The sequence below is a fragment of the Gossypium raimondii genome, chromosome 9 (genome assembly GCF_025698545.1).
Source record: "Gossypium raimondii isolate GPD5lz chromosome 9, ASM2569854v1, whole genome shotgun sequence".
Lineage (NCBI taxonomy): Eukaryota > Viridiplantae > Streptophyta > Magnoliopsida > Malvales > Malvaceae > Gossypium > Gossypium raimondii.
In genome coordinates, this window is record NC_068573.1 from 41,046,928 (window position 1) to 41,067,373 (window position 20,446).

General features: G+C 30.9%; 4 protein-coding genes across 8 annotated transcripts; 2 read left to right on the plus strand and 2 right to left on the minus strand.

Moving 5' to 3' along the window:
• Nucleotides 1–1,275: 1,275 nt before the first annotated feature.
• On the minus strand, nt 1,276–3,105 carry LOC105799746 (probable xyloglucan endotransglucosylase/hydrolase protein 32). The gene is given in 5 exon segments (XM_012630444.2): nt 1,276–1,775; nt 1,778–1,959; nt 2,277–2,494; nt 2,594–2,694; nt 2,781–3,105. Coding segments are annotated over 5 exon segments (882 nt in total). The 5' UTR covers nt 2,977–3,105; the 3' UTR covers nt 1,276–1,590.
• Nucleotides 3,106–12,617: 9,512 nt separating this feature from the next.
• Nucleotides 12,618–15,930, plus strand: LOC105799747 (uncharacterized). 5 transcript variants are annotated; one of them, XM_052621072.1, is made up of 6 exons: nt 12,618–13,006; nt 13,583–13,635; nt 13,845–14,017; nt 14,762–14,849; nt 15,515–15,581; nt 15,659–15,930. In XM_052621072.1, the coding sequence occupies exons 3-6, from the start codon at nt 13,909–13,911 to the stop codon at nt 15,710–15,712; spliced, it is 318 nt and encodes a 105-aa protein (XP_052477032.1). In that variant the 5' UTR covers nt 12,618–13,006; nt 13,583–13,635; nt 13,845–13,908; the 3' UTR covers nt 15,713–15,930. The 5 variants fall into 5 exon arrangements, with proteins under 5 accessions (XP_052477032.1, XP_012485901.1, XP_012485903.1 ...); XM_012630447.2 differs by lacking the exon at nt 13,583–13,635 and having other exon boundaries at nt 12,619–13,006; nt 13,809–14,017; XM_012630449.2 differs by lacking the exon at nt 13,583–13,635 and having other exon boundaries at nt 12,619–13,006; nt 13,832–14,017.
• A 138-nt stretch (nt 15,931–16,068) lies between these two features.
• LOC105797715 (thioredoxin-like 3-3) lies at nt 16,069–17,320 on the plus strand. Its single transcript, XM_052621073.1, has 2 exons — nt 16,069–16,757; nt 16,852–17,320. Exon 2 carries the CDS (start codon nt 16,875–16,877, stop codon nt 17,136–17,138), a length of 264 nt encoding a protein of 87 aa, XP_052477033.1. The 5' UTR covers nt 16,069–16,757; nt 16,852–16,874; the 3' UTR covers nt 17,139–17,320.
• A 92-nt stretch (nt 17,321–17,412) lies between these two features.
• On the minus strand, nt 17,413–20,017 carry LOC105799748 (S-adenosylmethionine synthase 1). Its single transcript, XM_012630452.2, has 2 exons — nt 19,818–20,017; nt 17,413–18,772 (listed from the first exon to the last, which is right to left on the minus strand). The coding sequence occupies exon 2, from the start codon at nt 18,768–18,770 to the stop codon at nt 17,598–17,600; it is 1,173 nt and encodes a 390-aa protein (XP_012485906.1). The 5' UTR covers nt 18,771–18,772; nt 19,818–20,017; the 3' UTR covers nt 17,413–17,597.
• Between the last annotated feature and the right edge of the window lie 429 nt (nt 20,018–20,446).

Genomic DNA, 20,446 nt, shown 5'->3' on the forward strand with positions numbered 1-20,446 from the left:
CATTAGCACTCCTTTAGTGATTTAACGAAAAACTGACCAAAATATTAATTTTCAATTATATTAGTGACTAAAATAGAAACACACTAATAGTTGGATGACTATGTATATAGTTTACCCAAGTTCTTTTAACCCACTTCCGTTGCTAAACGTTATCAAACATTTCAGTTCAATTTCTAACATTATCAAATATTCTGGTTTAATTCTTTGGATGTTAAAAAATTGATTCACATATCTAACCAATCATCATCCCAAAAACTTAAAAACCATTTAAAACTATTTTTAAAAAAATACAAAATATAAAAGTTATATAAATTTAAAATTTTAAATATATGTTAGAATTTTTTAAAAATTTGTAAAGAAATAATATAAACTATAAAAAATTGAAATTGTAAAAACCGTAAAATTTATTGACATTTTTAAAAATAGTAAAAGTTATTGTATATTGGAATAAAGTATACCTTCTCTAAGATTTTATATAAATTTGTATTTAATTAAAAGTACAACCAACTTTATAAAATTATATTTTAAAAATATTTTAATAAAAATAATCATTTTATATCAAAATTTTAATATTTACATGTTTCTAGCAACATAATAATTTGACTCGATTCCTATTTAATGTCTAGAGTAAGCTTCATTCATTTATTATTGTACACTTGCTCTCTTTGTTTTGTACCAAAGTTCTAATCAAACACTAGACAATAGAGGTGGATGTAGGGAGAATGGTGACAAATTTAGATATTTAATTTGTAATTATGGCAATAAATATTAAGGATTAAAAAATTGAAATCAAATATTTTAAGGCAATATGTTAATATTTAGATATTCACTACAAATTTAAAATATGGGTCAAGAGACAAATCAGGACACTAAAATTATTATTATTTATTATTTAAATAACTTGAAAAAAATTATCAATTATAAAATAATTATCGTAGGTGATATCATTTCAAAAGACAACAATCTCAAGTTGAAATTTTAGTAAATATGATTTATAAAATTTTAAAAATATGAAAATTTTGAAGTTTTAGTAAATTTATATATTTTTGTTTTTAAAATAATGGCATGGTGGCATTGTATGATTGGGTTGAACATTACAACCATTAGATTTTAATGTTCAAAGACTGTAAAGTGTAAACGTATAATATCGCTAGGGATTGAAGTGAGAAAAGAAAATTAGAGCTAAAGCCAGAAAAACAATGTACTTTAGAAATTGATGTCTACATTAAGTCAATTTTTTATATTAAAGGAATGAAAATGACAAAAAAAAAAAAATAGATAACTTGGGCTTTTATTAAGAAATGATTAATGAAACAACACACTGAAACTCCCATGACCCCATTCTCCCATTTCGTTGATTCTTCCCCCTCCCTTTGTATTATTTTTCCAATCTGATATACACCAAGAGAGCAACCACAAAACAAAAAATACAGTAAATTTTCGTCTTTTCCTCTTCCGGAGACTTCCATCGGTATTGGTGGAAAGTGGGATCCATCTCAAAGACACCCAGAAAACAAGTGGACAGATTGTAATTTTTTTTCACATGGAGAAGTAAAAATAAATTATCGATTGAACCGTTATTAAGTTCATTCACTTGCTCCAACACTCTGGGGTCAAGGCATGGTTCCTTTTGGGGTCCTTGCAATAGTTATACACCATATGGTATCTTTGAACCCATCTCATTGCTCTACGTTGCTGCCTTGTTAGCCCGCCGGACCGGAAAGGCGAGGCAGAGACTGGGCGGCACCAAGGTGGCGCATAGGCAGTGCAACCCCTGCTTTGAAGTTGGTGTACTTTGCAACAAATGGTTGGTATCTGTAATCAGCTTTGTATTTCCCATCTTCAGTAGCCCATGATGAGGCATCCCATATTGAACCATACACCCACATTGGCCTTAGAGGAAATGTTGCAGCACTCTTCCTTGGATACCTCCTTATAGGCACATCATCTACTAAGAATCTGATATAAATTATCAGATAAATCAATAAATGGAATAAATTCGAATGGTCATTTTGAGAAAAGGAAATCACCAAAATGTTCACTTTTCAAGTTCTAAATTATTAAATCTGAAAAAGGTAACAATACTTTACAACAAATGGGGACAATCCACATCCTCCCCACCATCAATTCTCAGGGTACTTATTATAGTTATCCTATTATTAGACATTATAATATGGCTGTCAATCCTTATTTTTAATATTAATTCAGGGAGTTTATAAGGTCTACTTTCCATAACCAATATTATCAGCATTGATTGATTTTCTGTATATACTTACATGATCTCCCTAGGGCTCCAAAGAATGGCATAGTGGTGAAAGTCTTTAGTTGGATCAAACCAAAGATGGAACTTCATTTCCCTTCCAATGATTTTGCCATCCCCACTCCCTCTGATATACACATTGGTCTGTAAAGTGTAAGGCTTCCCAAATGTAGTTCCAAGGAACTCTATATCCACTTCATCATGGAATCCTGGATGAGCTTCATTGTTTGATAGCTGCCATTTTTAATGATCATTTCTTTGATTTCCAATTTAGAAAACAGTGCATTAAGAAAGAATTGAAGTTAGAAATTATGGTTTCGTTCAATTTCTCACATAGAAAGCTGTTATGACTCCTGCAGTGTACCCAGGTTGGACTTTAATAGAGGCTCCAAAGTAACCAGAACGAAATGGCTTCACTGACTTGAATCCACTTCCTGAAAACCAAATTCAAAGCAATCACATAAGGAACAAAAATAAAGATGAGATTGATTAATATAAGGTAATATAACAAAGTAAAGACCTGAAGTTCTATCAAGCCAGATTGTTAATGCATGTTGATCTAGACTTTGATGACCAGGACCCCAAAGATTTCTAAACCCACTGTAAAAGTTCATAGGCCTAAATTTAGAGCTAGGCCAGTAACCAGGAGAAGGTGGCCACCCAGCATTGGCTGAAGGAAACAAGAGAATGAGAAGAAAGGAGAGGAAGACAGCCATAGTGAAGTGAAGTGAAGTGGAGAGGGAAAGCCAAGATGAAAACAACAAGTTGCTGGGGAAAAGTGGAATGATTGGGAGTGTATAAACGCTGGGGGGGGGGTGTTGATTTGTGACTTGTGAGAGAGAGAAAGCAACGGGACAAGGTGTAAATGAAGGAAGAGTATGGCATCGGCAGTACAGCTTGATTAATTATTAACCCTCCCCCACCAAAAAAAAAACAAACAAAAAAGAAGCAAGAAGATAGCGGGTCCCCATTGGGACAGGCAGGAAGGTAATGAAAGGGTTAACTTAACAGTAAAATTTCTCATACGCAGTATGGATAAAAGTAATTTAATCTTATATGGACAAGCACCGAAACCAACATAAGAATTCCTGATTGGGATAAAATAAAGGTGTAGTTGAAGAAATTAAAGTCCCTTCGTAACAATTACAAAGTACATACAAACTAATTTCCATCCCATTCTTTGTTTGCTTGGCTTTACATGGGTGGAAAAAAGCTAAGAAAAGAAGATGAGATGCAGAACGGGGTAGCTGAGGGTATCTCTTAAATGCGCTTTTATTCCCCTGTTTCCAACAGGATCTCACTTGTACTATTAGTCCCTCTCATTTTTTTTTTCTCATTGAAAGCTACATGTACCTCTGTCTCCTCATTGTTATATAAACTCAAATGGCTTGTGTGTGTGTGTGTTTTAACCATTCCTTAGCTGAAGAAGGTTTTCAGTGTGGGTCACCTTCTGATTTGGAGTAAAATATGTGAGCCAAAATGTGTGAGTGAATGGTGCTTTTGTTTAAGCATCTGAAAACTGATTAAATGTAAGTGGGTCATCAGCTATCTTATCTGGGGCCCTGTGTTAGATTTTGATTAAACATATTACTGATTGATCATTCAGATGCTATTATTTCTGAAAATTTCTGGTTGGTTTCTTCAAATAAGCATATACTTAATATCAGTAAGTTTATTACAATGAAATAGATAGATAAAATCAGATCCATCCTTTCTTCTAGACATGTCTTTTTCCTGCAATTCCTCATGTTATTATATGTTTATGCCATTGAAAAATACAGCAACTGACTATACTGATATATAATGGCGCTGTTTTCTGATACTCCTATAATGTCTTTTTTTTTCCTTATCATTTTTTGTGTTATTCAATATTTGATGAAGAAAGACCGAAAGAATCTTCAACTTTTTCTTTTTCCATTTTTATGACAATTAGTAACTAAATTGGATGGGTAAAATCGGGATCTCAAGTACATTGTTGTATCCTAGAGGTGATCATGGGTCGGGTTGGGTTTGGGCTGGGCCCAAACAAAATTTTAGGCTGATTTTCTAGGTCCGGACCTGACCCGACCTAAAATACGGGCCTAAAAATTTGTCCAAGTCTGGCCTAAAAGAAAATTGTTAAGTCCGAGCCCGGCCTGGCCCATATTAAATATATATAAAATATATATATTTGATTAAAAATAAAAATATATATTTAATATATAATTCGGGCCGGCCCAAAAAAGTTTTACCCGAGGCTTGACCCGTTTTCTAATCGGGCCTAATTTTTTTGCCCAAACTCATATTTCGGGCCTATATTTTTACCCGAACCCTCTTATTTTTCGGACGGGCCATCGGACCGAGTCGAGTAGCCCAACCCATGATCACCTCTATTGTACCCATACACCATAAACATGCACACTTGTCATTTTGTATGTAGGTAAATACAGGGAAATGCAACATAGTATAGCTATCTACTTGGTACAAGATGTTAAGAAAGTAAAAAATTTTGGAGTTTGGGTTGAGTTTAGGTTAATGAGGTGTTTTTTCCTGGATTTTATTAAAGATATAACTAGGCTAGTGAAAAAATGGTTTAATGACAAATTTGGCCATTAACGTTTGCATATTTTGTCAAAATGGCTCTAATTGTATTTTTGAGTCTTTTTTGGCCATCAACCTTTGTTCTTTTTTTCAATCTACTTTTCCTAATAGATTTAATGAAAGTACCATTAAAAAAAATTAACGGGGGTAATCTGGAATATCATATGTGGAATATTTTTAATGAGATGTAGTTTATTACTTAGATAACCTAATAATATAATTACATGTGGAAAATAATAAAATAAACAATACATTAAATTTAAAATAACTCTTAATTTAAATAAAATAAACGTAATTATCTAAAAAATAACTCAAGAGAAAAACTTATCAGTAGACAAACATATGAAAAATTGAAACCTTTTGAAAGAAAAGCAAATTTGAAACATTGAATTTATTCATTAAATCTGTTAGAAAAAGCAAATTGGGAAAAAAAAACCAAAGGTTGATGGCCAAAAAAGGTTCAAAAATAAAATTAAAATCATTTTGACAAAACATGCCAACGTTAGTGACCGAATTTATCATTAAGCCTAAAAAAATTTTTGAATTTTGGTTTCTTTGAATAATTCAAGTAGTTTTGTTTAAGATTTTCGAAATTAGGTCATTTTAGATCAATTTCTTTTATTAAATAAAAGGAGAACCCTTGACTGTTTGTAATTTGAAAAAAAAACAAATTACCTCAGTAATTTTAAATTGTATCTAGATTATTTTTATGGATTTTACTTACAGGATAATATGTAAGTTTTATTAACAGACATTATTATAACCACACATTTATATTTATTTATTTATTCGCAAATCCGTGCAATACATGATCTAATTTAATGTTATAAATAAATAAATAAATATTATATATAATTTATTTTTGAGTAAATTGCACAAATAATCATTCTACTATAAAAAAATAATTTTATTTTACGCATCTAGAATAAAAGGTTTGCAATTTAAGCACTCACGTTATATAGTTCAGCCATTTTGATCACTCTCGTTGAAATTACAAATGGCAAGCCGTCGTGACAGTTAAAAATTAATATAATAACAAATTTAACCCCCAACTTCTAATATTATATCGATTTAATTATAATTTTAAAAAATAATCCTCAAATTTTACAAATAATCACAATTTTATCCTAATTTAAAATCACCGCCCATCCCTCCCCCTCCCCTTTTTCCTCTTTTCATGAAAAAACTCAAGGCTGAGAGCCATCCTCTGAAATTTACAAAAGTAATTTAATAAGGCATTATAACATTAGGCTTACATGCTATGTTCTATATCCAATAACCCTACCTTTTCATATCCATCAATTAAGGACAATATCTAGTAATAAGCCAATTTATTTCGTTTGTCCAAAAAAAATCATACTTGTAAAATGTCCAATTCGATTTCTTTGCATAGATTATCTATGACTATATACAACCAGGTGATACCACCCTTTGTCTCGACAAAATGAGTTCCCACTAAAATCAAAGTGCATTTTATCATAAAATAATGCATAAATATACAATAAAATTCATTTGTATGCCAAAATCCTTTCTAGGTTTTCGCCCATCTGAATAATTCTAGTACTAATTGAGTAACTTACTTTAAACTAATCAAAATCTTAGATTGGTGTCAAGCTTGTATGAAACAAAGTTACAATCCTCTAATCATTCTATAGGTATTGTGGAATGATGTTAATGTTGTTTTAGTATTAGATTTGGTCCCAAATGGTAATCTTATCACGTAAAGCGTAAAAAAAAAAAATTTTAAAGTGCAGGCAATAAGAGGGTTATAGGATGGTGAAAAAAAAGTGAGGGTACGAGGAATTGAAAGAAGAAAAGAAAATGGTAGAATTTTTAAAAAATGAAGAATATGGTAGTATACGAAAGAAGCAAATACTTGAAATTGCAGCTAAATAATTTTCGTCTCCAAAAGAAGCAGAGGTAGAGAGGGAGAGAGAGGGACACGGGGGTTGGGGGGTTTTAAAATTAGGATCCAATTGAAAGTGTTTATAAATTTTGAGGGTTAATTTTTTAAAATTATGATTAAATTGATATAATATGTAAAAATTGAGGGTTAAATTTATTATTATATCGATTTTTTAATTGTTAGCTTTGCGGCTTGTGATTTTTTTAATTTGTTATTGTACCGATCTTTTTCAAATTTATATTTTAATTAAAAATATACTGTTTTCAATTTTTATTAATCTTTCTAATTAATAACTCTTTTATTTATAAAATCAAATAATTATTGTCAAATATTATTATTTTAGTAAGTACAATTTTATATGTGTAATATTTATTTTTCAATCCATATCATGAGTGTAATAAATTTTAGTATTATATATTTTTGTATGTGTGTTTGAAATATTTCACATATAAACATAATGATATTTGAAATAATTAATTGAAATATTTCACATATAAAAATATTTAAAATATCATGTCCACAATGTAGATGAAAAAACAATGATATTTGAAATATTTTACATATAAAAATAAAATAATATTTAAAATAATTATTTGATTTTATAATATTAGAAATCATCATACCCACAATATAGGTGGAAAAATAAATATTTGACATATAAATATTATATATAAATAAAAATATATCAAAAATTAATTGATGTTTTTAAAATAAAATATATTTAACATAATGATAAATATCAATTTTATCCAAAAATATTTTTATTATATAATTTGCAATAATTATTTAATTTTATAAGTAAAAGAGTTATTAATTAAAAGATGAATTACAAATAAAAACTTGAAAACAATATATTTATTAATTAAAAATAAAAAATACAAATATGCTTAGAAGAGGAATTGAACACGAGACTCAAGAATAAAATCACTATTATTTAACCATCTAATAAAAACTAATATATTATAAATAGTAATTAAAAATAAAAGCAAAACTTGAAACAATATGAAATAAAAATACAAATGTGAGTAGAAGAGGAATCAAACTTAAAACTGAAAGACAAACCACTAATATTTAACAATATAACCAAAGGAGCTAATGTGTCAAAAGAGTCAGAAAGCGCATTTTGTACAAGGTGTATTTTTACTTTCTCTCTCCAAAATCGACTTATTTCCATAAATATCCTAGAAAGTGGCTCATTTCCCTAATTTTTTTTAGCAATTTTAGCCATAATGTTGTTCATATTAAATAAATTAAAGTAATTGTAAGATTTGAAGGCACGAGTACTCACTAAGCTATATTATAGCTTAACGCATTGTTGTTTATGTGTAGGTGAAATATTAGACTGAAGCCTTTGAAAGAATATCGTCATCAATACATCTCATCACATCACATCATATCATCAAGGCTTTCGAGAAATAATATGAAATTTAACTCATGGTATAGAGTATGACATGTACATAAGCCTAATTCGAGTATTTATGTCTAGTAATGTGATTGAAAGTTCTTAGAGAAGTTTAAATGTTTTGATGGCTTAGTGGAAACGTTAAATTATGCAATGAACATATGATGAAATATGATATTTTAACGTGTTAGATGGTTTAAAATGATTGAGATATGTTTGGTCTTGAAATTTGCATTAAATGAAAGTGTTTTGGGTATGTTTAGGGGTCCTTTGCATTGATGTGTCGATACTTGTTGAATTTGTATTGGTACAAGTACTTCAAAGAGCAAAAATGAATAGTTCCAAGGAAGATGTATCAATATTTGGGATAATGAGTATCAATACAAGTGTCCTATTTTACTTTGCTTTTGCTCAATTTGACCTGAAAGGGTCCAAACGACCTCCGATTGCATCCAAACCATAGGATATGCCTAAAAATGACCCGAGATACCTCAAAAGAGTTTAAAATGAAAACAACAATAATGTGTATCAATGAAATGTGAATTAAATTGACTTGGAACCCAAATATAACATCGCTTGCTCGAGTTATCGAATTAACTCAGGTAAATAATATTACAAAAAATTTATGAATATATTTTAGAAAAATTTACTATTGAAGCCTGCAAATTAAAAATGCAAATTGTATAAACGAATGTCCATATATTTAATTATTTGTAAGTTGTTTAAATGTGGTTTTAAATATAATTGGACATAACAGAAGGAAAATGTAATTGTTATTATAAATATATTAATATTTTGAAATTAATTGTTATATAACAATTATATCATTACTCTCAATGCAAATATATTTAAATATGCATTCAATATAATCGTTACATATTAAATTACAATTTATATTATTGGGTCTCTAGATTTCTTTAATAATGGTGATAAAAATAAATTTATTACATTTTTTATAGCATTACAGGATTAAATAAAAAGGCAAGTAAGCATCTAATTATTAGTGTTTTTTGTCATTCAAGTATGAAAAATTATAAAATAGTCACTTAAATATTTAATCTTGTCTTTTTTGGTCATCAACGGACTAATAGTGATTGCTTTGGAATTGACATAATAGTAACTTTAACCTTTAACATTTATAAAAATATGTCAATTTAATCTTGGTTTAAAAAAATTAACTCTCAACATTTACATATTATGTAATTTTCTTTTTGTAGTTTTGCTTTTCTTTGTGACATTGAAGGTTAATTTAAAATAATAAGAGAACATGAAAATTATTATTTTGGATTTTTGAATTTTTATTTTATATATTTTCAATCAAAATTAGCTAGTGAATTTTATTTTTTAGCATTTTAGATGAAAGGGTAAAAGAATAACGAAAACTATAAAAAATATTTAAGATGCAAAATAATAATTTGTGGGCAAAAGATATAGATATGTTTGTCGTCAAATTTCTAGCTTAAAATAGTGGACAAATTTTATCCTCGATTTCACTGCAAGTATAACATCAGTTATACCTGTCTAAGCTTTTATATTTGCGGTCACCTCTTGAATGCGGGGCTTAAATGTTGCATAGGGTTCTCAAAATTCTAATTGCTTGACGAAATTTTTGACAAAATCACACGAATCATATCAATTAGTCTCACTATTTTCACAAAATCGGATTTGTTTATTCTAATGGATAGTCGAAGGAAGAAAGCAGGGATTCGGACAGTGCGGCATCTAGAGGCCTGGCGGGGTTTTAAAATGGAAAATTCTTTATTTGAATTTTTTAGAAATTTTAAAATTTTATATTAATAAATATAAAATAACATTTTAACCTCCTAAAAATAATAAAAATTTGATTTAATTTTTCAAAAATTATAAAATATAAATTATTAAAATTTAAAATTTAATTTCCGCCTCCTGTTGAAGTGTTTTTTTTTTTCCTTTTCAGGAGCCAATGACACTTTCGGATTCCATTGGCTTTCATTAGGACTATTTTATTATTTGTATATTTACTTATTTAGTTTATTTGTTTAAGACTTTTGAAGTAACATTCTTTTCTTCGAATCCACACTCAAAAACCTAAATTTTACTTAGATTTAACTATGGACAAAAATATTATATTGGAACACTTGATTTGATTACATCATATAGAGATTTAATCATGATATTTTAGAGGAATGACTCCATAATTAAATAATGTTGTAATTAATAAATGGAGAGTTAGAACTTAATTACAAACTATTTGAGCCCTAATTATACATGTCAAACTGGTCCCTCTCAAAACGGATTGCATGTAGAACCGATACTTTGAAATGAATGAAAATGATGATTAAAAGAAATAGGTTAATGCATCACTATCCACAATAAATGTATTTTCTCGCTAATTAATTTATTCAAATTATTATTTAATTGATTGAAATTTGAATTAGAAATTAAATTAATTAATCATCGCAATTTTATTGAATGAAACAACTAAATATATTTCCTCATAAATTCTAATACGATAAAGTTGACATGACTTTAACGAAATTAGAATTAAGTTAAGAAAATAATTTAATTGGAAAAATTAATTAAATTAATATTTTAGAAAATATAAAAAGCGGTTATTATGTTGATTAAAAATTTAGATAACACATATAATTATACTTAATACTAGAGAAAGGCCCAATAAGCCCATTTTGCAACATGATGGGTGACAACCCTAGATCCCAAGCAAGGGTGAGAGAATTGTTGTATTTTTTTATTAAAATATTATTGTTTAATTATCGATTATTCAAGTAAAATTTCTCTACCTTCTTCTTATTTTCATTAGCATTTGACACTATTTTCTAAATTAAAATTTTCAATAACTATAACATGCGGTTGTGCTCTTAGTCCTACTAAAGGAACAAAATGTCTACCACAATGCTCTTGTTAATAAGGAAAATGAAAAGGAAAGGATTAATTTAATTGTCGGATGATTGCAAATGGTCCAAGGGAATGATGACTGCCGGGAGTTATGCAAGGAGATAAACAGATGGGCAAGAGCAATAATTACAGTTTAAGAGTGTAAAAAGTCTTTTTTTTTTTACTCATTTGAGCACTTAAATTTTCAAGATGCATCAAAAATACCCTCAAACTTCTTTAAAAAAGTAATTAAGTCATTGTTTTTTTCTTTTCACTCAATTGAGTACTTTCAAAATGCATAAAAAATACCCTCAAAATTTTTCAAAAAAGCAATTAAGCCCTTGCTCTTATTAAAAATTAGAAAAAATTATAAAAATAATAATTTTAGAAAAATTATTCAATTTTAATAAAAATATAAAAAATTAAAATTTATAAAAATCGTAAAAATATAAAAATTGTAAAATTTTATGAAAAATCATAAAAAATTAACGAACCTTAGTTTTTTCAATTAAAGTTATCATAAAAATCAATAAAAGTTATAAAATGCTTCTTTTGGTACGATAATTTTATAATTTTTTATAAAATTTATATTTATTTACATTTTGTATAATATTCTTACGAACTTATAAAATTTTATATATTTTATATATTTTATATTTCTATATATTTTATAATTTTTTCGATTTTTATAAAATTTTACATATTTTTTATATTTTACTATTTTGTATTTTTTCTAATTTTAATAAATTTTTAACGTTTGAAATTTTTATTAAAATTCAATAATATTTATAGCTTTTATTTATTTTAATTTTTATAATTTTTTCTAATTTTTAATAAAAGTAGGGGCTTAATTGTTTTTTTTAAATTTGAGGATCTTTTTATCGTTTGAAAGTTTAAATACCCAATTAAGTGTAAAAAAAATAGAGGATTAATTGCTTTTTGTATGAGTAAAAACCATTACTTTACTTCAACATTACAGTATTACTTAAGTTGACATACGTATTTAAATGAAATAAATTGTAAATATTCGATAATATTATTTAATTTAAAAATTAAGGCATTTGAAAATATGGGTAAAAAAATTATTCCACATTTTTCAAATTTGAAATTGAATAAATTGTTTATCCTAAAAAATCAAGTAATTTAATTTAGTCAATTTTGAAAGTGAGCAATTAAAGACAATTAATCACGACATTAATATATTCCATAAATTGTACATAACTTTTATCGATATAATAATAAATTTAACACTCGATGTTTACATATTTTGTGAATTTAGTTTTAATTCTAAAAAGAATAACAAATTTATTCGAACATTTACACAAACATTTTAACCTAAATTTATTAAATTAGAATCAAATTAACAAAATGTGTAAACTTGAACAACTAAATTTATTATTATATACTAATAAAAATGATGTAAAATTAATTAAAAACAAAATTTTAAAAAATAAATTATTCAATATTAAAATGAAGAGATACAGGAGAGGTTATTTTAGGGACAACCGTGTGAACTTAATTGGAAATTTTTAAGAAGCAACACATCCGTAAACTAGTTTAAAAAAAAGAACAAAACTGTAAACGTGTTGAGTGGTCCATTTTCCACTTACCAACCCCATTGATTATCGGTTTATGAGATTTCATGCAATGTCCCTCCTTCACCCAGTCACATAATGCCAACTTCATTTTGATCAAAGAAATGAAAAAAGGAAAACGTAATGTTCATTACCTTGGATTTGATCCCATGTGAGCACCAGATCCCAGATCTGTCCTTTTAGTAATGAATCCTATAGATGTTGTTGTTAGGATCTAATTTTAGCTTTTCTTTGTCCCCCTTTGTTTCATTACTAAAAATTCTCGAATCTCCAGAGGAAATATCTTTCTTTTCCTTTATTAAGAACAAGAAAGAGAAAGAAAAAAGCCAAAACCATCAGTGTCTTCTTTATTGCTCAACATAGTTTTAAGTTAAAAAACTACTTTCAAGGTAAAGTCTTCTTCTTTTTCTTCATTAAGAATTTTTTAGCGATCTGGGGTTTCGTTTTTTGGCTTAGATTTTGTGTTTTGTTTATCTTTATATCAATTTCTATCCACGTTTAAAATTCTGGGTATTTGTGGGTTTTGCTTCTCATCAACTTCCTCTTTGCATAGTGGTAAATTTCTTTTATGTTTGATTGTTCATGTAACTATTATATTTGGGTGGAAAACTATAATTTGAACCATTGGTTCAGTGTGTTTTAGGATCTGATTAGGTTCGTCCGGGTCCAGAAGATTCTAAGGAAGTTAATGGTATTTATTGCCTAATTTGGTAATCGGTGTACATTAAGGTGCATTTGGAATTTATATAGGGTGCATGAAAAGCCCTTTTTGTCTTTCTCCATCTCTATGTCTCTTTGCTCTAGTCCTTCTTCACTGAGGTGATTCCCTAAAATGTTCCTTACCATTTAAGGTGGTTAGGGTAGAAAGTTTAGAGTAGTTAGGTTTTCCGTGACCCTGGTGATCATCAATTAGAAATTGTTTAATCAAGTGAGGTACTCGAATAGTTCCTTCTCTTTTCTTGCAGCTTTTGCAGAGTGGGAATAGATGGGAAGTTGTTGCCAAAAATGAAATGTAATGGTAAGAGATTCCCAACCTGGGGTTGGAAAAGAAAATATGATGTAATTGGTATCACCATAAATATTGGTCACCAGTTAAAGATTAAAGATTGTTACTGACTGTTGTCATCTTCATGAGTAGCTCTTTTTCCTTCCAATATAATTACTGATCCAATTGGTTTTTCTCATATGAAGCACATAGATTGTTTCTTATACAGAGGTTCTTTACAGTTCTTGCCCTCAATGTGATCAATGATGGTGGTTTAGAAGGCAATGGTTGCTCAACCTAAAGCAAATGGAAACCAATGGTACTAATCACCATTCCCATGAAAATCGCCCTTCAACGGGTTCAAATAATGCTAACAGAGGTCAATCCACTGAGGAGGAGGTTTTTGTTAACCAGGGTATGCTTCTATTTAAGCCTTTAAGGTTATCAATTTTCTCCTAGGAAGCCTCTTATTCTGTTGAAACAAGCCTTCCATGCAACTCTTTAATAGTAGAACTGCTTTTTTGTTATCTTACTGGAATTAGAAGAAAGTAGTTTAGAACTGAGCATACTCAAGCTTCATGCCTTAATGTAATTTCCTGCATTATTTTGTAAGAAGCCATTTTAAATCTTATATATTGCTATTATGCAGCTAGGATGTCTGCTCACATGCAATGAATCCGTTTTAGTGTTCTTGGTTTATTGTAGTCAGGGTAACTGGGGAATCAAATGTTTTCCAGAAGCTAGTTCTAGATATTGGGCTTGGAAATCCATGTTTTTTAAATGAGTAAATGTAGCTTAAAACCTTTTCCGGGTTTGCTTGTCTTTATCTGAATATGGACTTCAGTAGCAGAAACTTTATCAACACGAGATTGGTGTGAACTGGCTATGGTGTTGCGAACTATCTGGACTTACTGTTGTTGGGGTGTATGAGGTTTCTCAATAAAGGGGTTATAAACGAATATGATTTGTGGTCATTGCTTATGGGGACTTTCATTCCGCAAAATTATTGCTTTTATTGAAGTCCAATATGAGCTTACTGGAATTAATATTTTAGTGTTATTTTTTTACAACCTTAATGTGAGTGTTTTGTTACTTATTTGTTGAAACCAATTCAAACCAAAGTTCTATTGGAAGTAACGTGTGGAATCTTACTGTGCAGCTCAAATGACTTGGCATGAGGTTAGAAGACAGTGGGCCGGGGATCAGTCTCAAAAATCAAGAAGAATTGCCAGGGAACCAATAATGAGGTATATGCCTGGAGTTTCTTCCTACTCAAGATATTGAGTATCATTAGTGATTTTTTGTTCAACTAAACTCTCAAAACCTCGCTTTTATATTCGTGAAACAGCAAGGAATTCAACTTTTAATTCTTAGCTACGATCTCATGCTGCTTTAACTCGGCTCTTGGGCATTTGCTTTCTTTTCTGCTTTGTTGGAATCTCTACTTGAAAGTAGTCGGTACTACTAGTAATATTAAATTATGAACAGTTTGCTAATCACTCTTTATCAGAATATTAGCTGTCAAACTCTCGTGTTGTAGGATGGGCTCGTGAATTCTTGTAACCAAGCAATGGATATCTTTTCGATGCTACTTTAAGCCACCTGTTGGACATGCCCCTTCCCTTTTGTTATGATTCAAATTTGGTGCATGAAGTTTGTCGCTACGCTCAAATATGTGTTAACTAGTTAATCTACTTGCAGATGTATTTTGGAAAAAAATAAGATAAAACAGTATGAACCCAAACCTTTTCTGTTTCTCCCCTTATAGTGCAGCTGCGTGCTATATTCTTTGGTTCTGGGTTTGCCTTGCATATATTCAGTCTTTTTCAGTATGTCACGGCTACTTACTATAATATCGGTGTCTAGATATTCAGTTCCTCTCATTATTTAACATTGGAATCACCTTTTGCAGCTGGACCACAACTTATGAAGATTTGCTTTGTTCGACCGAACGATTTCAACAGCCTATTCCATTAGCTGTAAGTGTGTCAGAACATCTTTCAACTTTCGGCTTCTGGCTGACATTGATATGCCCATTTGCATGGTGAAAATGCAGGAGATGGTGGATTTTTTAGTTGATACCTGGCATGAGGAAGGCCTCTATGACTAGAAACTTGGGAGAAATCATTTTGGTTTGCAGATTGACCAAAATAGGCTGTACCCATTTTCACTTTCAAATTGATCGAATGATAGATTATGTTAGTCGCTGGTTCTTGATGGTGTTGGAGTTGAACAACACATTGTGGGGTTTTAGCTCATGTATTTGACTACTCTTCTCGATTATAATCTCCTCGTTTGATAAAATTTTAGCTGATGGATTGTGAGCAAGGCTATCGGCTTTTTCTTGATCCCTCACTCAACCTAACCTTGCTTAACTATTTATATTGAGTTAATTGCACTAAACATCCCTAAAGTTATGACCCTCATTTTAAATTAGTCTTCAAATTTTAAAATATTCTAATTACATCCTCCAATTATCGATATTATATAAATTATGTCACCCAAGATTTTATGTGTTATTTAATGGTTAAATTAATAATTTCATTAGTTTAAGGATGTAATTAGAATATTTGTATATGTATATGTTTTTTCTTTATGAAAAGAAACACTGAGTAAGAAGAAGATTTTTACAGGTAAATATTTATTTGATAGTGGCGGTAGATTTTTAAATTCCGTAAGTGTGGTTAAAAATCATATTTTCATAATAAATATTTAAAAGTAGGATAAATTATGTTAACGGTGTATGTACAAGAGCTAAGAACTTTTAGAAAATTGTCATGTACTTTTAGATATATATTTTTAACCTTCAAAAGGGGGGTTTTTTTTCCATCTTTAACAAAGTCATTCAGTCGAATTTCTTCGTTTTAGTTCTCTCTTTTTATATACCATGTACGCCATTTATTTATAAAACTAAATCACTTTATTAATTAATTAAAAAATCATTAGAAAATTTAAAACACGGGGTAAGCGGGGTTTAAGGGTAGAATAAGAAATGGACTAGGGAAGAAAAACACTGTAAATTAATGGCCGAAATGGGAGACGGTAATAAGAAAGGGTTGGATCTGCCATCCGATAAGCATGCCAACTTGAAGACTGCTTCAAGTGATGAAGATCTCAACCACATTCTTCTTCATATCAAGTCTTCTAAATCTCCTGTAAACGCTTCTCTTTTCAACTTTTACTCCTGGTTTACATTAAAGTTAAAATTTTTAACTCTACATACTGAACAAAACTCTCTTTTATTTGCAGACAGTTATAAATTACGGAGCCTCATGGTATGCACACAATCTGTTTGGTGTAAAGTTTCTGTGACAAAAGAATCTGTTTGTAGCCAGATTCTTCCTGCGTTTTGCAAATTGAGCAACCAGTTCCCCAAGCTCTCTTTCGTATACGCAGATATTGATGAATGCCCAGAAACCAGGAAGCACATTCGTTACACTTCGACATTTCATTTTTATCGAGATGGAGAAAGGGTGGACGAGATGTTTGGTGCTGGAGAAGAGCGGCTTCATGATCGCTTGTGGTTACATTCCTGAAGCAATATTTTCTGGAAACCAATGCTCTCCTCCAGTCCAAGTCCCATTTATTTGGACGGATAGGATGTGATTTTGTTCAATTATTTCTATTTGTATCATACATTTACATATTGGAAACTCATGTGCATGTTCAAATTTAGATATCTATGATTATAATAAATATATAATAAATAGATTGTTTATGCTGTGATCGTATTATTTTTCATTATCATGATAAAAATTGATGAATCAAGTATACATGATGTAGATGTGTATACACCTCAGATGAAAGTACTTCTATAATAAAAGAAAATATTTTGGATTGAATAAGTAGACAGGAAAATCTTAAAAGAATATATCCATGAGAAACAATAGATGGTTGGGGAAATAAATTACGCCCTGAAAAGTAAAGAATGTAAAATGAAACAAATTGACAGATACGTACCACATGACATTATGGCTATGGTAGTAACTAGTAACTTAGGCCTTGGGCTTAAGAGGCTTAACAATCTCCCAAGTGAAATCAGGATCATCACGGCCGAAATGACCATAAGCAGCAGTCTTTTGGTACCTAAACTTTCCTCCTCTCTTCAGGTCAAGATTGATAGAGATCATTCCCGGCCTGAAGTCGAAAGCTTCCTTGATTAATGCCAAAATATCCTTGTCCGGGATTTTGCCTGTCTTGTAAGTGTCTACGAAAACTGACAAGGGTTCCGGCACACCGATTGCATAGGAGACTTGCACGATACATCGACGTGCAAGGCCTGAGGCCACCACGCTCTTTGCTGCTTGCCTAACTATGTATGCACCACTGCGATCCACCTTAGTGGGATCCTTCCCTGAGAAAGCACCACCACCATGAGCACCCCAGCCACCATAGGTATCAATGATAATCTTTCGGCCAGTGAGTCCTGCATCTCCATGAGGTCCACCAATAACAAACCTACCGGATGGGTTGAGGTGGAAAATGGTTTTGTCATCGAGATACTTTGCTGGAATGACAGGCTTAATGACATGCTCTCTCAAGTCAGCTGCAATCTTCTCATTGGTGACGGTCTCATCATGTTGGGTTGAAATAAGAACAGTGTGAACACGTATGGGGACCATGGCTCCACCATCATTGCGATATTCAACAGTCACTTGGGTCTTACCATCAGGCCTTAACCATTGACATGTCTTGTTCTTTCTCACTTCGGTGAGCCTGGCACCAAGTTTAGTCGCAAGCACATGGGTTAGAGGCATTAACTCAGGGGTTTCGTCTGTGGCATAGCCAAACATGTGACCTTGGTCACCAGCCCCAATTTCCTCAGGTTTCTTGGAGAGGTGACCATGAACTCCTTGTGCAATATCAGGGCTCTGCTGCTCAATGTTAACTAGAACTTTGCAGTTGTCAGCATCAAGGCCGACATCAGCTGAGGTGAACCCTATACCTCTGCAAGTATCCCGAACAATTTTCTCATAGTTAATTTTGGCCTTCGTGGTGATCTCCCCGAAGACCATAACCATGTTAGTCTTGGTGCAAGTCTCACAGGCCACTTTGCTTTCTGGGTCTTGTTCCAGGCAGGCATCAAGGATAGCATCCGAAACCTGGTCACAGATCTTGTCGGGGTGACCTTCATTGACAGACTCGGAAGTAAATAAGAAGGTATCCATATCTGCACTTCACATCACAATGCATTAGATTGACTTCACTAAAATGAAAAATTAAGTTGACAAACAACAAAAGTGATGCAACACAGCCATAGTAATAAAATCTACAAGAAACAAAAGAAAATTGTAAATATCGTCGTCATATTGAATTCAACTTCAAATTTTCACCTTAAGAGAAACTAATGCCGTATTTCATTGGGGCTTTTGCTTCCTTAAAAGTTCCTAAAAAGGAAAATTCATTTTCAGGCTATTTATTTTCACCAAAATGCACGTGCCCGAACAACATACACGTGTTTATACATAAGATATTGGTCATATGTGTATTAAATATAAGTACGGAAGTATGATAAAAGCCATGTTGAGCATATATCCCTATCTTATCCTCACGTAGTTCCCAAGGGATGCCATGTCAGGTCAGAGGTTGAATTTCTTTACCCAAACCCATTTTTGGCAATGCGAGCAAAATAAACTATTCGTTTAATATTAAAACATAATTGACCTTAAATATATATTTCTTTAATTATGAAGTAACAATCAAGTAAAATAGGATCGACTTAACTCGAGGAGAATGGGTAGCTAAATCCTGGCTACATTCACTAACCAATTAATTAAAAGTTAATGTAGTCGGCAAATATTTTGCTTGGTATAAGAATTATACAAACTCTACATTAATTAATAGAAGATGAGTTTGCCACATGGATTCAAATCCTAGCCAGTACACACAAGTTCATAGCTCGCAGGCAATTCACAGAACTTAAATCATGTAATCTTCTTCTTCACAACCAAACTTTTGCAGTTTATTTCAAAAAGACAGTTTGCTTTTGCATTGAACCTACACTTTCCGAGAAAGCGAAAACCACGAAATCATATCACAGAAATTGGAAATGAAACAATTTATCGACCTAAAAACATATTACCATTCGCATTCCAAATCTACAATGTTTATCTAGAACAACAAAATGTAGAACAAATTCAAATAAAAAATCTGCGAGAATTTAGAAAAATAAATAAATAGAAGAGAAAGAAAAAGAGGGGATAGGAAGAGACTACCTTGATTGAGATCTGAAAGAAGAGAAAATGAGATTGAAATGATAGGAGGAAGTGAAATATAGGGAAAAAATGGGATTTTATTTATAGACCCGAATAACGAGTCGTTTGATTAGCTCTCGATTCCCCGCTCTTTTCGGTGCTTGGCTCTTTTTCTTTTCTGTATAATTTATCATCCATCACTGATTTTTGGAGACGGCATCCACCGTTGATATTTAAGGCTACAGAGATGCAATGGTAATGCGTAGGGTGTAGTGTTCGAATAAAATTCGTATTAATTGGGGCAAAATACAAGTAAAAACCCCTTTTGTTTTCAAAATTTACCAAAATAGGCCTGGTAAATAATTATTTACCCGAATGGGCTATTTTCTTCGAAAATGCGTCCACGTCAGCGTGATGTCAAAGTATGTGATAGGAAAACGCGTCTTCAAGGGTGCGCTTTGTCCACGTGGACAGAAAGCACGCTGACGTGGACGCGTTTTGTTGCCACGTCAGTGCATCCCAGGAGACGCGTTTTTCCCTCGCGTGAACAGTGCCAACCCCCAATGGTAAAAAAAAACTATAAAAATCCCCCACCCCTTTATTTTTTTCACAAATTAATCATTTCTCAATTTCCTCTCAATTTCCTCTTA

Excerpts from the sequence above, each read along its gene's own strand:
- LOC105799747 (XM_052621072.1), top strand. The coding sequence starts at position 13,909 with ATGGAAACCAATGGTACTAATCACCATTCCCATGAAAATCGCCCTTCA. Across the intron at positions 14,850-15,514 it reads GCCAGGGAACCAATAATGAG|CTGGACCACAACTTATGAAG; the intron begins GTATATGCCTGG and ends CACCTTTTGCAG. Across the intron at positions 15,582-15,658 it reads AACAGCCTATTCCATTAGCT|GAGATGGTGGATTTTTTAGT; the intron begins GTAAGTGTGTCA and ends GTGAAAATGCAG.
- LOC105797715 (XM_052621073.1), top strand. The coding sequence starts at position 16,875 with ATGGTATGCACACAATCTGTTTGGTGTAAAGTTTCTGTGACAAAAGAA.
- LOC105799748 (XM_012630452.2), bottom strand. The coding sequence starts at position 18,770 with ATGGATACCTTCTTATTTACTTCCGAGTCTGTCAATGAAGGTCACCCC.